Raw genomic sequence first — 12,250 nt, forward strand, 5'->3', positions numbered from 1 at the left:
AATGGTCTTATGCTATGTGATTTTTGCTCTAATAAAATAAAAAATAAATAAATAAGCAAGCTTCTTGCAAGAAGATAGAAGATGAATTTGAAGGTAGCAAGAGGTGATGGAGGATGTCCAGTTGGGCAGCCACATCAACAGTCCAAGAGAGAGGTGAGGGTGCCCAAAGGATCAGACAGCTTGAGCTGCTGTAACAGAATGCCACAGCCCAGGTGGCTCACACGACAAAAACTTACTTCTCCTAGTTCCGGGGTGTGGAAGTCTGAGTTCAGGGGTTGGTGTTTCTGGAGAAGGCTCTCTGCCCACCTGCTGCGTCTCACCTGGAGGAGAGTGGGCATCTAATGTCTCTTCTGAGAGGGGCAGTGATCCCATCATGGGGCTCCACTGTCACCACCTACTTACCTTCCAGAGCCCCCACCTCCTAATACTATGACTTTGAAGACTGGAGCTTCAACATATGAATTCAGGAGGGACACATTGAGTCCACAACACCTAGCTAGGGTAGCAGCAGCAGGAATGGAAACAAGAGGTGAGATCTGAAATATGGTTCGGAGGTTGAATCCATAGACTTTGCTAGAAGGTGAAGTGTGTGGACAAGACAGAGGGAGGAGTCTAGGACTTCCAGGTCATGGGCATGGTTAAGGAGGAGAGTGCATGGGCGGACAGTGGTCCCACCCCGACTGCGACTTCCAATTTTTAAAAAGTCATGAATGCACACATATGTGTACACACGCAAACACAAACCTACCCTCCACATGTACACACCCACATAGATTTTCACACATGCACATACATATACACATACCTGCACACAGCACCCACATGTGCATGCACACACACACGTGCACAGACCACACAGAGATGTACCCGCACACACGTGTGCATCTCTTCCACATGCATGTGCACACAGGCAGACATGTACACACATGCATGCACAAACACACCCATGTGCACACATCACACATGTATGCATAGACTCATGCACACACACTCCTTTACTCCTGTCCTGTATTTTTCACTGCACTTACCACTGTCTATGAGCTACATTTTATTATATTTTCTTATTATCCAGCTTCTTGTCTCTCTCACCCCACTGGAATAGGAGCTCCATACAAGCAGGGGCCTTAGTCTCTCTTCTTCACCACTGTGTTCCCCAAACCTAGCACACAGGAAGTCCTCAGTCAATATTTGGTGGCCAAGCGAATGCAGCTGCCCAAAAGGGACAGCTGGGGCTTCCCCTCTGCAATCTACACCTGAGTCACATTTTCAGAAGTCGCTGGAAAGTGTGAGCGACTGTGTGAGTGAGAGTGAGACAGACCAGGGCCGGGGGTGGCCGGCACAGGAAGAAGAGGAGGGTGAGTGGGGAGAGGGGTGGGGCCAAGCCCCAGTTCTAAAGGCGGCCAGGGCCCACGAGTGCCTGTCTGCAGCCACACAGCCCAGGAGTGTTGGGCAATTTCGGTTTCCTCCGAAGCCGAAGGATCCAGGCGTGCCAGCCCTGCCCCGGGGCGTCTTGGAGCCCTGTTAGCTCAGGCATGGAGGAGAGAGTTGTGCGGCCCTCCGTTTTTGTGGTGGATGGACAGACAGACATCCCGTTCAGGAGACTGGGACGAAGGCACCAGAGACAGCCCTGCTGCACGGCCCGGGTGGGCCTGGGTCTCTTGCTGCTGCTCATAGGTGCTGGGCTGGCCGTCCAAGGCTGGTTTCTGCTGCAGCTGCACTGGCGCCTAGGCGAGACTGTCGCCCGCCTGCCGGTGAGTGGGGCGTGGGCGCTGGTGGTGTGAGGGGCAGGTCTCCTATGTCTTCTGTGTCACTGTGCGCTTGTGCAGGATGGGACACAGACTAAACGCATCCAGTTTGACCCTGAGTTGCTGCTGCCAGTCCAGGAAAAGTTCATGCATCTCTCTGGACCTCAGTTTCCTCATCTACAAAATAAAAGTGCCCACTTCATAGGACATGAGGTACCATATGGCAAGCCTGGTGACTGGAGGTGGCTGGCCCATGACTTGTACACAATCAATCGCAGCCACACTCCAATGTCACTCCGATTATTAGCTGTGCCCTCATCACTGTTATTGAGATTGTGTCAGTCTGTGGGAATCTCTCTCTCTCAGGCTGTCCCCAGCTGGCCGTGGAGGTGTGGGTCTGTCTGTGTGCCACACCTGTGGATCTGTATGTATACAACACCATGCACACATGGGCTTGCCAGGGTTTTGGATCCCTATGTCACTTCTCCTTGTGTCTGGACCTGGTGGCCACCATGTGCCCATGTGTCATGTGCTGCCATCCTGTGCACATGCGCCCACATGTCCATGCATCCACCTGTCTACAGCCCAGGAACTAGAGTTGTGTGTCTTTGTCTTTGAGTCTCGATCTGAAGATACACGTGGATTCATAACAGCATGTCCACATGTTTGAGTCTATGTGTGTCTGTCTTCTCAAAGTGTCAGATACATGTTGAGGACTGTTCCCTGGGTCAGGTATCATATTCTTGGGCTGGTGTTTGTATGTCCAACCATTTGGATGTCCAAGTATTTTTTTTTTTTTAGAGACAGCATCTCACTGTATTGCCCAGGCTGAAGATGTCATTGGCATAATCACAGCTCACTGCAGCCTCAAACTTCTGGCCTCAAGTGATCACCCTGCCTCAGCCTCCCAAATAGCTGGGACCACAGGCATGTGCCAGGACACCCAGCTAATTTTCTATATTTTTGTAGAGATGGGGTCTTACTGTGTTGCCAGGCTGGTCTCAAATTCCTGGCATTGATCCTCCTCACTCAGCTTCCCAAAGTGCTGAGACTATAGGTATAAGCCACTGCACCTGACCCTAGTTTTTTAATATTGCTTATTTATTAGACCCTTTTATAATGTATGTTATGTGTCAGGAACCATAATATGCTTTACACATATTAATTTCTGAGATCCTAAGGAGGCAGTATTTGTAACTCCATTTACAAAAAGGGAAACTGAAGCATTGGGTTGTTATCAGGCTGTCAGGCAGGATGGCTCTTTGTGCATGTCTGGGGGTGGTGTCCGTGGCCATTGCCAGACATGGCCCCACCACAGGTTCTCACCGTGGGCTCTTTCTGTATTTGTAGGACAGAGACACAGGCTCCTGGGAGCATCTGATGCAAGGTGAGTCAAGGTCTTGATCCCTGGGAAGAAGGTGGGGTGGTTCCCATGCTGCCCTTCAGCATTGCCCAATGTGATTTGCACAACTGGCCCAAGTCCCACAGGTGCCCCTCCCCAAGGCCTGAGAAGCAGAAGTTTGGGTCACTCCGGAAGGGGTGGTGTTAACTTTGAGAGGTGGATGTGATAACCCCTTAGGAGGCTGCCCTTGGACCCCACTGTCATTGCTCCTGACCTCTGACCCTCTTTCCCCAGAGCGGAGGTCTCACCAGATCAACCCAGCAGCACACCTCACAGGTGAGGGGGCCCTGGGTCCTGGCATGGGGCATAGGGCAGGGTGTCCTGGGAAGAAGACACAAATGCCCCAACATGTCAGCATATTCATTCTTTCATTTGTTCAGTCGTTAAATATTGATTCTCAGAGTCACCCAGATCTCAGGCTCTAGGGATATGTATTTCTATCTGTATTTATTTTAATTAGTCCTTATATAGTGCTTACACTGTGTCACACTGTTATACGCTTTATATATATTAATTCATTAAATACTTTGGGGCACAGTGGCTTGTGGCTATAATCCCAGCACTTTGGGAGGTCACACCAGGAGGATCCCATGAGGCCAGGAATTTGAGACCAGCCTGGGCAATGAAGCAAGACCCCGTCTCTACAAAAATTAAAACTAAAAAAACTTAAAAATTCAGTAGAACCTCAGTAAGATGACCACCTAACAGACTGGAACAAACTGGTCAATATATGGAGATGGCTAACATAAGGAACTGGGCCTGCTACACCAATATGTACATGTTGTGCATGTCCAGTCTATAAAAATTAGGTCAAGTTAAGGAGGTGGTCAGTGTAGAAAGATGGTCAGCTATGGAGGTTCTACTGTAATTTATTACATCTTAAACAGGTACTATTCATATCTCCATTTTACAGAGAGAGAAACTAAGGCATACACAGATTACAAGGTTGCTAGATCTGAGGTGTGTTCTGCCTTGATTCCTTGGTTCTGCCAACTTGCAAATTTTTTTTTTTTTTTTTGAGACGGAGTCTAACTCTCTGCCAGCTTGCAAATGTTTTCTTTTCTTTCTTTTTTTTTTTTTTTTTTTGAGATAAGGTCTCACTCTCACAGAGTGTCATGGCATCATAGCTCACAGCAACCTCAAACTCTTGGGCTCAAAAAATCATCTTGACTCAGCCTCCTGAGTAGCTGGGACTACAGGCACCCGCCACAACACCTGACTAGTTTTTCTATTTTTAGTAGAGATGGGGTCTCACTCTTGCTTAGGCTGGTCTCAAACTCCCGAGCTCAAGTGATCCACCAGGGTTGGCCTCCCGGAGGCTGGGATTACATGTGTGAACCATCATGCCCAGCCTAACTTGCAAGTTTTGACACTTTTTGTAAAGTCACTTTATGGCCCTGTGCCTCAGTTTCCCCTTTGTTGCTCTGTCTCAGTTTCCCCACCTGTAAAAGGGAGATGCAGTAATTTAAGATGTACACTAAGCAAGTTACTTTGCTTCTCTGTGCCTCAGTTTCCCCCATTTGCAAAGCAGGGATAAAGTGAATAAATACATGCAAGCAGCCTAGCACAGAGACAGAGGCTTAGAGAGGGTGCAGACTGGCAAAGGGTCACACCGCAAGAATAGGACACATGTTCAACAGCAGCCCTCTTTCTCTCTCTCTCCCCTTCAGGGGCCAATTCCAGCTTGATAGGCAGCGGGGGTCCACTGCTGTGGGAGACGCAGCTGGGCCTGGCCTTCCTGAGGGGCCTCAGCTACCACAATGGCGCCCTAGTGACCACCCAGGCTGGATACTACTACATCTATTCCAAAGTGCAGCTGGGTGGGGTGGGGTGTCCACAAGGGCTAGCCAGCGGCCTGCCTGTCACCCACGGGCTCTACAAGCGCACACCCCGCTACCCTGAGGAGCTGGAACTTTTGGTCAGCCGGCGTTCACCCTGCAGAAGGGCAGCCGGCTCCCGCGTCTGGTGGGACAGCAGCTTCCTGGGTGGCGTGGTGCACCTGGAAGCCGGGGAGGAGGTGATCGTGCGTGTGCCCGAGGAGCACCTGGTCAGACTGCGTGACGGCACCCGGTCCTACTTCGGGGCCTTCATGGTGTAACAGAAGGAGTGTGGTGGGCTACATGTGGGCCTGGCAGGCGGATGCCTTAGAAGGTTTCTTGGAAGACACAAACCCTAAGGAACCTGAGGTCTTGGAGGGCCCCTAGGGAACCCAAAACTCAGAAGATGAAGGACTCAGTGGCACTTCCCAGGACCAAGGATGCAGACACCCTGAGAGGCTGAAGACCCAGCAGGTGCCTCTGGAAGACTCATGCAGACCTTAGACCCTGCTACACACAGTACTAAAGACAAAGACCCAGAGACTTGGAGTCTGCAGGCCCCCAAGCATGGGGTGAAGTTGATTTGCCTGATATTCAGGAAGAAGGGGAGGGGTGGGTATTTATACTTTTGATTCAGAAGAAAGTGGGACTTGGGATTCCAGGGAATTAGCTGGGAATTGGTTGACTTCATCAACTTCCCTTCTCTCGTGAGTATAGGTGACAGGGCGGGAGACCTCTCATCTGGACTCATCCAGGCAGACAGCCTACTCACCCCACCTGCAGTCACAGTCATATACTCAGCTCTCACCCATGGGCTTGTGGCCACACCTCGGCCTAGTCACAAAAAGCTACACCCAGAGACGCAGTCACAGAAATGTGCTTATAACTGTGTAAGAACCACCTCTCTCTGGTGTAGAGGAAAACTTTATAGTATTTGCCAACTTCCATGGTGTAAATACTGCCATGGTGGTTGATTTCCGGCTAACAATACATCACCAACCAGTTGGCTGTGTCCCGTCACTGCTAAGCACAGACATGTCACAAATACACCACTGCTGTGTCCTCAGCATCCAGCCCAAGACCAGGCACCCAGGAAAAACACACTCACTGAAAGAAAGGAGGAAAGACTGACTACACAGTCAGACCCGTGGCACCACACAGAATCTATCACGCGGCTACATAACATCCGCCCTCTTTCACAACTACAGACTCATGCACACACAGCCTCAGATTCATACATAGTCAGATGGAAGTCATACACAGCATTGCAGATAGCCATGACACTGCATGGCAGCCACACACAGCTCACAACCACGTGGTCACCAACAGGGGTGCCACTGTCACACTTGGTAACGCTCACCACATCAGATGCAGATACATCCCATCAAGGCCAGACCCAGTTACACACACACCATCACAATGATAAACACACAATATCACACACACATACACACACAGCCTTGAGGTTTCTCCCCAGCCAAGAGTAACATACCCTGGGGTTAGGAGCAGACCTTGCTAATAACCCTGGGCCTCGTAGCTACTACTGGTCCTTAAAATAAAATGACACAGTTTCACCTGGATCTGTTTAGTTCTTAGGGGAAGGAATTTGGGGTGGGCTGTCAGACCCACAGAGCCCCATGGGAGGGGGAGAGTCGGATAGGGAGCAACAGTCAGCAACGGGTACTCATAGAGGCAGAGTGAGGGTATAACGACCCATAGAGGTTATTTTAGCAGATGAGGAACCTGAACCCAGTTAGCCCTGCTCCTAGCAGGAAATGTGGGGGAACCAAAGACCCTATGCCTAGTTCTACCTTCCCCTCAAATCCACAGCTCCTGAGGAAGTGAAGGCACCCTTATTGAGGACTTGCAGGACAGTGACAGCTTACCAAGCCAGGTGGGAGCTTGGAGTAAGCAGGAGCATGCGAAATTGGGGTGGGGCAGAGAATGACACATAAGAGGATCTATGCAAATGAGCAGTGTCATGATGTGGCAGTAGGGAGGTCTTAGGATGAGGGCCTAGACCCCAGAGGTGGGTGAATTTCTATCACCGATTGTTATTACTGACATTGTTCTTGTCACTGTCGCGTAGTAGCACAGGGTAAAGGAAACAGGCTTTGCAATTCTGGGTTCCAAGTCCACTCTACCACTTATGAGCTGTTTGACCTTGAGCAAGTCCCATTATCTCTCAGTGCCTCAGTTTCCTGATCTGTAAACTGGGGGGTATAACAGTAAAGGTTGAACATCCCTAATCCAAAAATCCAAAATTCCAAATGCTCTAAAATCTGAAACTTTTTGAGCAATAACATGATCCTACAAGTGGAAAATTCTGCACCTGACCTCAAGGGCCAGGTTGCAGTCAAAATGCAGGCTCACAAAACATGGTTTACTTGGGGTGCTCAAGGGAAAGTCCTCTTTATAGCTGTGCTACTATCTTTCCCTCACATGCTAGATATGTATGTCATATTCTTATTATTATTAATATGTACTTATATGTGAATAAGCATAAGAAAATGTTTATCAAGAGTAGGTAAATTTAGGTGGCGCCTGTGGCTCAGTGGGTAGGGCGCCGGCCCCATATGCTGAGGGTGGCAGGTTCAAACCCAGCCCCGGCCAAACTGCAACAAAGAAAATAGCCAGGCATTGTGGCGGGCGCCTGTAGTCCCAGCTGCTCGGGAGGCTGAGGCAGGAGAATCGCCTAAGCCCAAGAGTTAGAGGTTGCTGTGAGCCGCGTGACGCCACGGCACTCTACCCGAGGGCGGTACAGTGAGACTCTGTCTCTACAAAAAAAAAAAAGAGTAGGTAAATTTAGAGTCAGGAATGATGGTTATGCCAAACAACCACAGATATTCACATGGGTGGCTCAGAGAGTGATACCTTGGCTTTCAATGTATGCAAACTTTGCTTCATGTGCAAAATCATTAAAAGTATTGCATGAGGGTGAGGGGTTCTTCTACAAATGGAATTTTACCCTGGAAGTGAGAACAACATAACCTAAATATTGTACCCTCATATTAATTTTAATAAAGTTTAAAAACAAATAAAAATAGAAAACCTAGCCAAGCATTGGTAGATGTCTGTAGTCCCAGCTACTTGGGAGGCTGAGGCAAGAGGATTGCTTACCCAAGAGTTTGAGGTTGTTATGAGCTATGACACCACGGCACTCTACTCAGGGTGACAGAGTAAGACTCCGTATCAAATAAATAAATAAATAAATAAATAAATAACAATTAAAAAAATATTGCATGAGATTACCTTTGGGTTACATGTATAAGGTATATGTGAAACATAAATATGCTTTGTGTTTAGATTCGGGTCCCATCTTCAAAATATCTCATTTTATATACGGGGGTACAAAAAATACAAAAAGAAAAGGAAAAAACTGTATTAAAATTGTAATAATCTATATAAACTAATGACAAAAAATGAATACAAGTCACATGAGCACCTCTGTAATTGCAGAAGTCAAATGTGACTTGAATATGCAAATATTTCCAATCTGAAAAAAATCCAGTCCTAAGCAATTCAGGTAAGGGATACTCAACCTGCACTTGCCTTCTAGGTTCGCTGTAAAAATTAAATCAGATCAGGCACGTGACAAATTGTTTGCTATGGTGCCTGGTACACAATAAAAGCTCAATAAGTGTGCGAGCACCATAATGGATTGAGAAATATTACATAAGAATGGCATTCACTGGGCAGTTTCCATATGCCAAGCATCTTGTAAGTTACACCCACAACCCTGGGCAGGAACTATCATTTTGTGTGAACTTTTTAGATGCAAAAATTGTGATCTGAGAGAGGCAGGGACGCCCTTCACCTCTGCCAAGGGAACACAATGAAATCAGGACAGTTTCCTGACTCCTTGACCTTGCTGGGCTGGTGGGAGGTGCGCCCCATGTGCCCAGCTCCAGCCCACGCTGGAGTTTCCTTTGCTCTTGGTCATGGTCTTTATGTTTCCGTGACTTTGATGAGGAAACCAAAGTGTGGGGACAGTGTATTTATAAAAGACAGCAGTAGCTACAAACTTCCACCTGGGGATGGAACTTCTTGCTAAGATTAGCTTCCAAAAATCATTCTGGGAGGGGCCTGGCAGCCTTGAGGAGCAGGAGAGAGGAAGAAGAGGAGGTGGGGGAAGAGGGAGGTGGAAAGAGAAGGAAGAAGGGAGGAAAACATGAGAGGGGAAAAAGGAAAGGCCTTCCAAGAGCAAAAATTCCAACTTGATTTTAAATAAAGTGTAGGGGCATGGATCTCCTAATTCAGGCCATTGACCTACTTTTTGACTTCTGAAAAGTTTATCTATTTCATTTCCGCTTTTCAACTCCTGTGGTCCGGTGTCTTTTCAGGTTGCATCTTGCCCCTGCCTCCACCCACCAGCAGCAGCAGCTCTTCCTCAGGGCCCTCACCCTAACTCCTACACCCTGAGCAGGAAACCCCTCCTTTTTCTTTTCATCTCTTGCCAAGACCCAGAAGTGGTAGAAGTAAAAAGTAATAATGATAAAACAAAGTATTGGCTGGGTGCAGAGGCTCATGCCTATAATCCCAGTCTTTTGGAAGCCAAGGTGAGAGGATGGGTCGAAGCCAGGAGTTTAGGATCAGTATGAGCAACATAGTGAGAACCCATCTCTATAAAAAAGAGAAAAATTAATTGGGCATTGTGGTGTGTATCTGTAGTTCCAGCTACTCAGAAGGCTGAGGCAGAAGGAGTACTTGAGCCCAGGAGTTAGAGGGTTCAGTGAGCTGGGTTCTCACCTCTGCACTCCAGCCTGAGCAATAGAGCAAGAGCTCTCCTGCTGAATGTCACTGTGTTCAAACTTGAGACATTATTGTCACTGAGAAACAAGATGGTTCTTATGCAGGAGCCAGATTGCCCTGGTTCAAATATCTGCTCTGCTGCTTCCTGGTAGGATAATCTTGGGATTGATTCTTGGCCTCTCTTGGGCCTCATCTATAACAGAGGAGGAATAGAAACCTCTACCTTACCCTAATTATTATGAGATTAAATGACTTGAACCTTTTGCAGAGCTTGGCTTGCAGTGAGCTCTTGAATCCTTAGTAGCTATTCTTTTTGTAAGTATAGTTGTAATCACATGCATATTTAATTTCTGATTATTTTCAGTTATTATATCAAAGGTGGCTTTCAGCCCAGCGTGGTGGCTTATGCTTATTATATGCTATAATCCTAGCACTCTGGGAGGCCAAGACTCCAGAGAATTGCTGGAGTTTAGGAGTTTGAAACCAGCCTGAGCAAAAGTGAGATCCTATCTCTACTTAAAATGGAAAAATCAGCTGGACATTGTGGTAGGCATCTGTAGTCTCAGCTACTTGGGAGGCTGAGGCAGGAGGATCACTTGAACCAAGGAGACTGAAGTTGCTATGTGCTAGGTTGACACCACATCACTCTATCCTGGGCAACAAAGTAAGACTGTCAAAAAGAAGAAGGAAGGAAGGAAGGGAGGGAGGGAGGGAAGGGAGGGAGGAAGGAAGGAAGGGGAAGAAGAAGAGGTGTGCTTTATATCCACAGCCACACCTAGTCACTGGGTATGTTTTTAAAAAGGAAATTAATAGTCAATACTTAAAAATTAGAAAATTCTGCCCAGAGACAAATCCAAATTTCTGGATTTTCTGGGAAGGCTTAGGTGGGGGTAGTAGCTACCTCTTTTGGATGGAGCATGGGCTCACCAGCTTACCACAGTCCCCACTATTCCTAGTTGTCTGCTACACGGAAGCTGAATAGTGGTTGCCTCTTATTATCATACTACACTGTTGTTTTTTCTTAAAATAATAGTAATATTAATCATAGAGTACTCACTATGTTCCAGGTACTGTGCTAAGTGTACTCTACTAATTCATATTAACTTACTTAATTATCACAAAGATCCTGTGTAGGGGGAGGGTGCTATTTTTACACCCATTTTATGGACTGGAAAATCCAGGCACAGAGAGATTAAATCACTTCTCTGCTGAAGTGGGAAAATATATGTCCACCTGAGATGACCACAAGTATCAAGAAAACGAGAGTTCTTAGGCATGGTGGCACATACCGTAGTCCCAGCTACACGGGAGGCTGAGACAGGAGGATCCCTTGAGCCTAGGGGCTTCAGGTTGCAGTGAGCTATGATGACACCACTGCCCTCTAGCCTGGGCAACAAAGCAAGACTCTGTCTCAAAAACAAAAACAAACAGACAAAAAAATGAACAAACAAAAACAGTAGAAATAGAGGTTGAATTTTAGTTAGTTTTTTTTTTTTTTTGCTTTGCATTTTTTTATGGGTGGTCTTTTATTTTTTTTTATTGTTAAATCATAGCTGTGTACATTATAGGTTTTTTTTTTTTAAGTAAAATATGCATCCAACAAATCCAATGTGTGAACCATGTTTGTATCCAGATTGAAACTAACAATTGTGTTAGCCAGGGTTCTCCAGAGAAACAGCCCCAAGATGGGGAAGATAGAGGCCAGTTCTACTGGGAATGGGGAGACCTTTTTCACCAGCAAAAAAGACTCATCAGAATTTAGAGGTTCAATGCCCCAGGTTCATCCAGCTCTTCCCAAGTCTCCAAATTCCAACACACAGGATCCCATTTTCCCCCAGTCAGTGCCCTCACTTTGCAAGTCAGCCAATCTAAGGTGAGATTCTATGCCTGATTTTCACCAGTCTCTAGGCCTGAGGCTACAGGAGATAAGGATACTCTTTAGGACCCACAGAGAAGCTGTTGGTGATTCTTGCAGTGCTCAACCTGGGAATTTGAACCCCTGAGTTCATCCTTTTCTTTTACTGCTTTGTCCGGTGACATTAGGTGAGTCAACCAATCTCTTTATATTCCTTAGATTTCAAAAAATATTGAAAGTATCATTTATAGAGTGCCCAGACACTTTCTTCTTATATGTGGTTGATTAGGAGTATCCAATGGTGATGTTTGTAAATCTCTATTGCCAAATCATACCATGGACTGTTAGGGCTCCCTTTACTACTGGAGTCATCAACACTTTTAAATCTTTGAGCCACAGGCACCACCCCAACACCTTTAAATCTAATCAAATTAAAGATTCATGAAATCCCCAAACCAATTTGGAAAACTCATCTTTTAAATTTTGTTCCATTAGAACCACTCTTGGCTTGTCAAAGATTAAATAACGGTAAGTAGCTGGGTTCATCTCTTGGTTCTCTATTCTGTTCTAGACATCTACTTCTCTGTTTTTGTGCCAATACCATGCTGTTTTGATCACTATCGATTTGTAGTATAGTCTGAGGTCTGGTAGCGTAATTCCTCCTGCTTTGTTTTTATTT

General features: G+C 46.6%; 1 protein-coding gene across 1 annotated transcript; it reads left to right on the plus strand.

The window, feature by feature from the left end:
• The first annotated feature begins 1,434 nt into the window (after nt 1-1,434).
• TNFSF14 (TNF superfamily member 14) lies at nt 1,435-8,002 on the plus strand. The gene is made up of 4 exons (XM_053584641.1): nt 1,435-1,751; nt 3,096-3,132; nt 3,382-3,423; nt 4,818-8,002. Exons 1-4 carry the CDS (start codon nt 1,533-1,535, stop codon nt 5,243-5,245), a joined length of 726 nt encoding a protein of 241 aa, XP_053440616.1. The 5' UTR covers nt 1,435-1,532; the 3' UTR covers nt 5,246-8,002.
• The last annotated feature ends 4,248 nt before the right edge of the window (nt 8,003-12,250 follow it).

The sequence above is a fragment of the Nycticebus coucang genome, chromosome 3 (assembly GCF_027406575.1).
Source record: "Nycticebus coucang isolate mNycCou1 chromosome 3, mNycCou1.pri, whole genome shotgun sequence".
Lineage (NCBI taxonomy): Eukaryota > Metazoa > Chordata > Mammalia > Primates > Lorisidae > Nycticebus > Nycticebus coucang.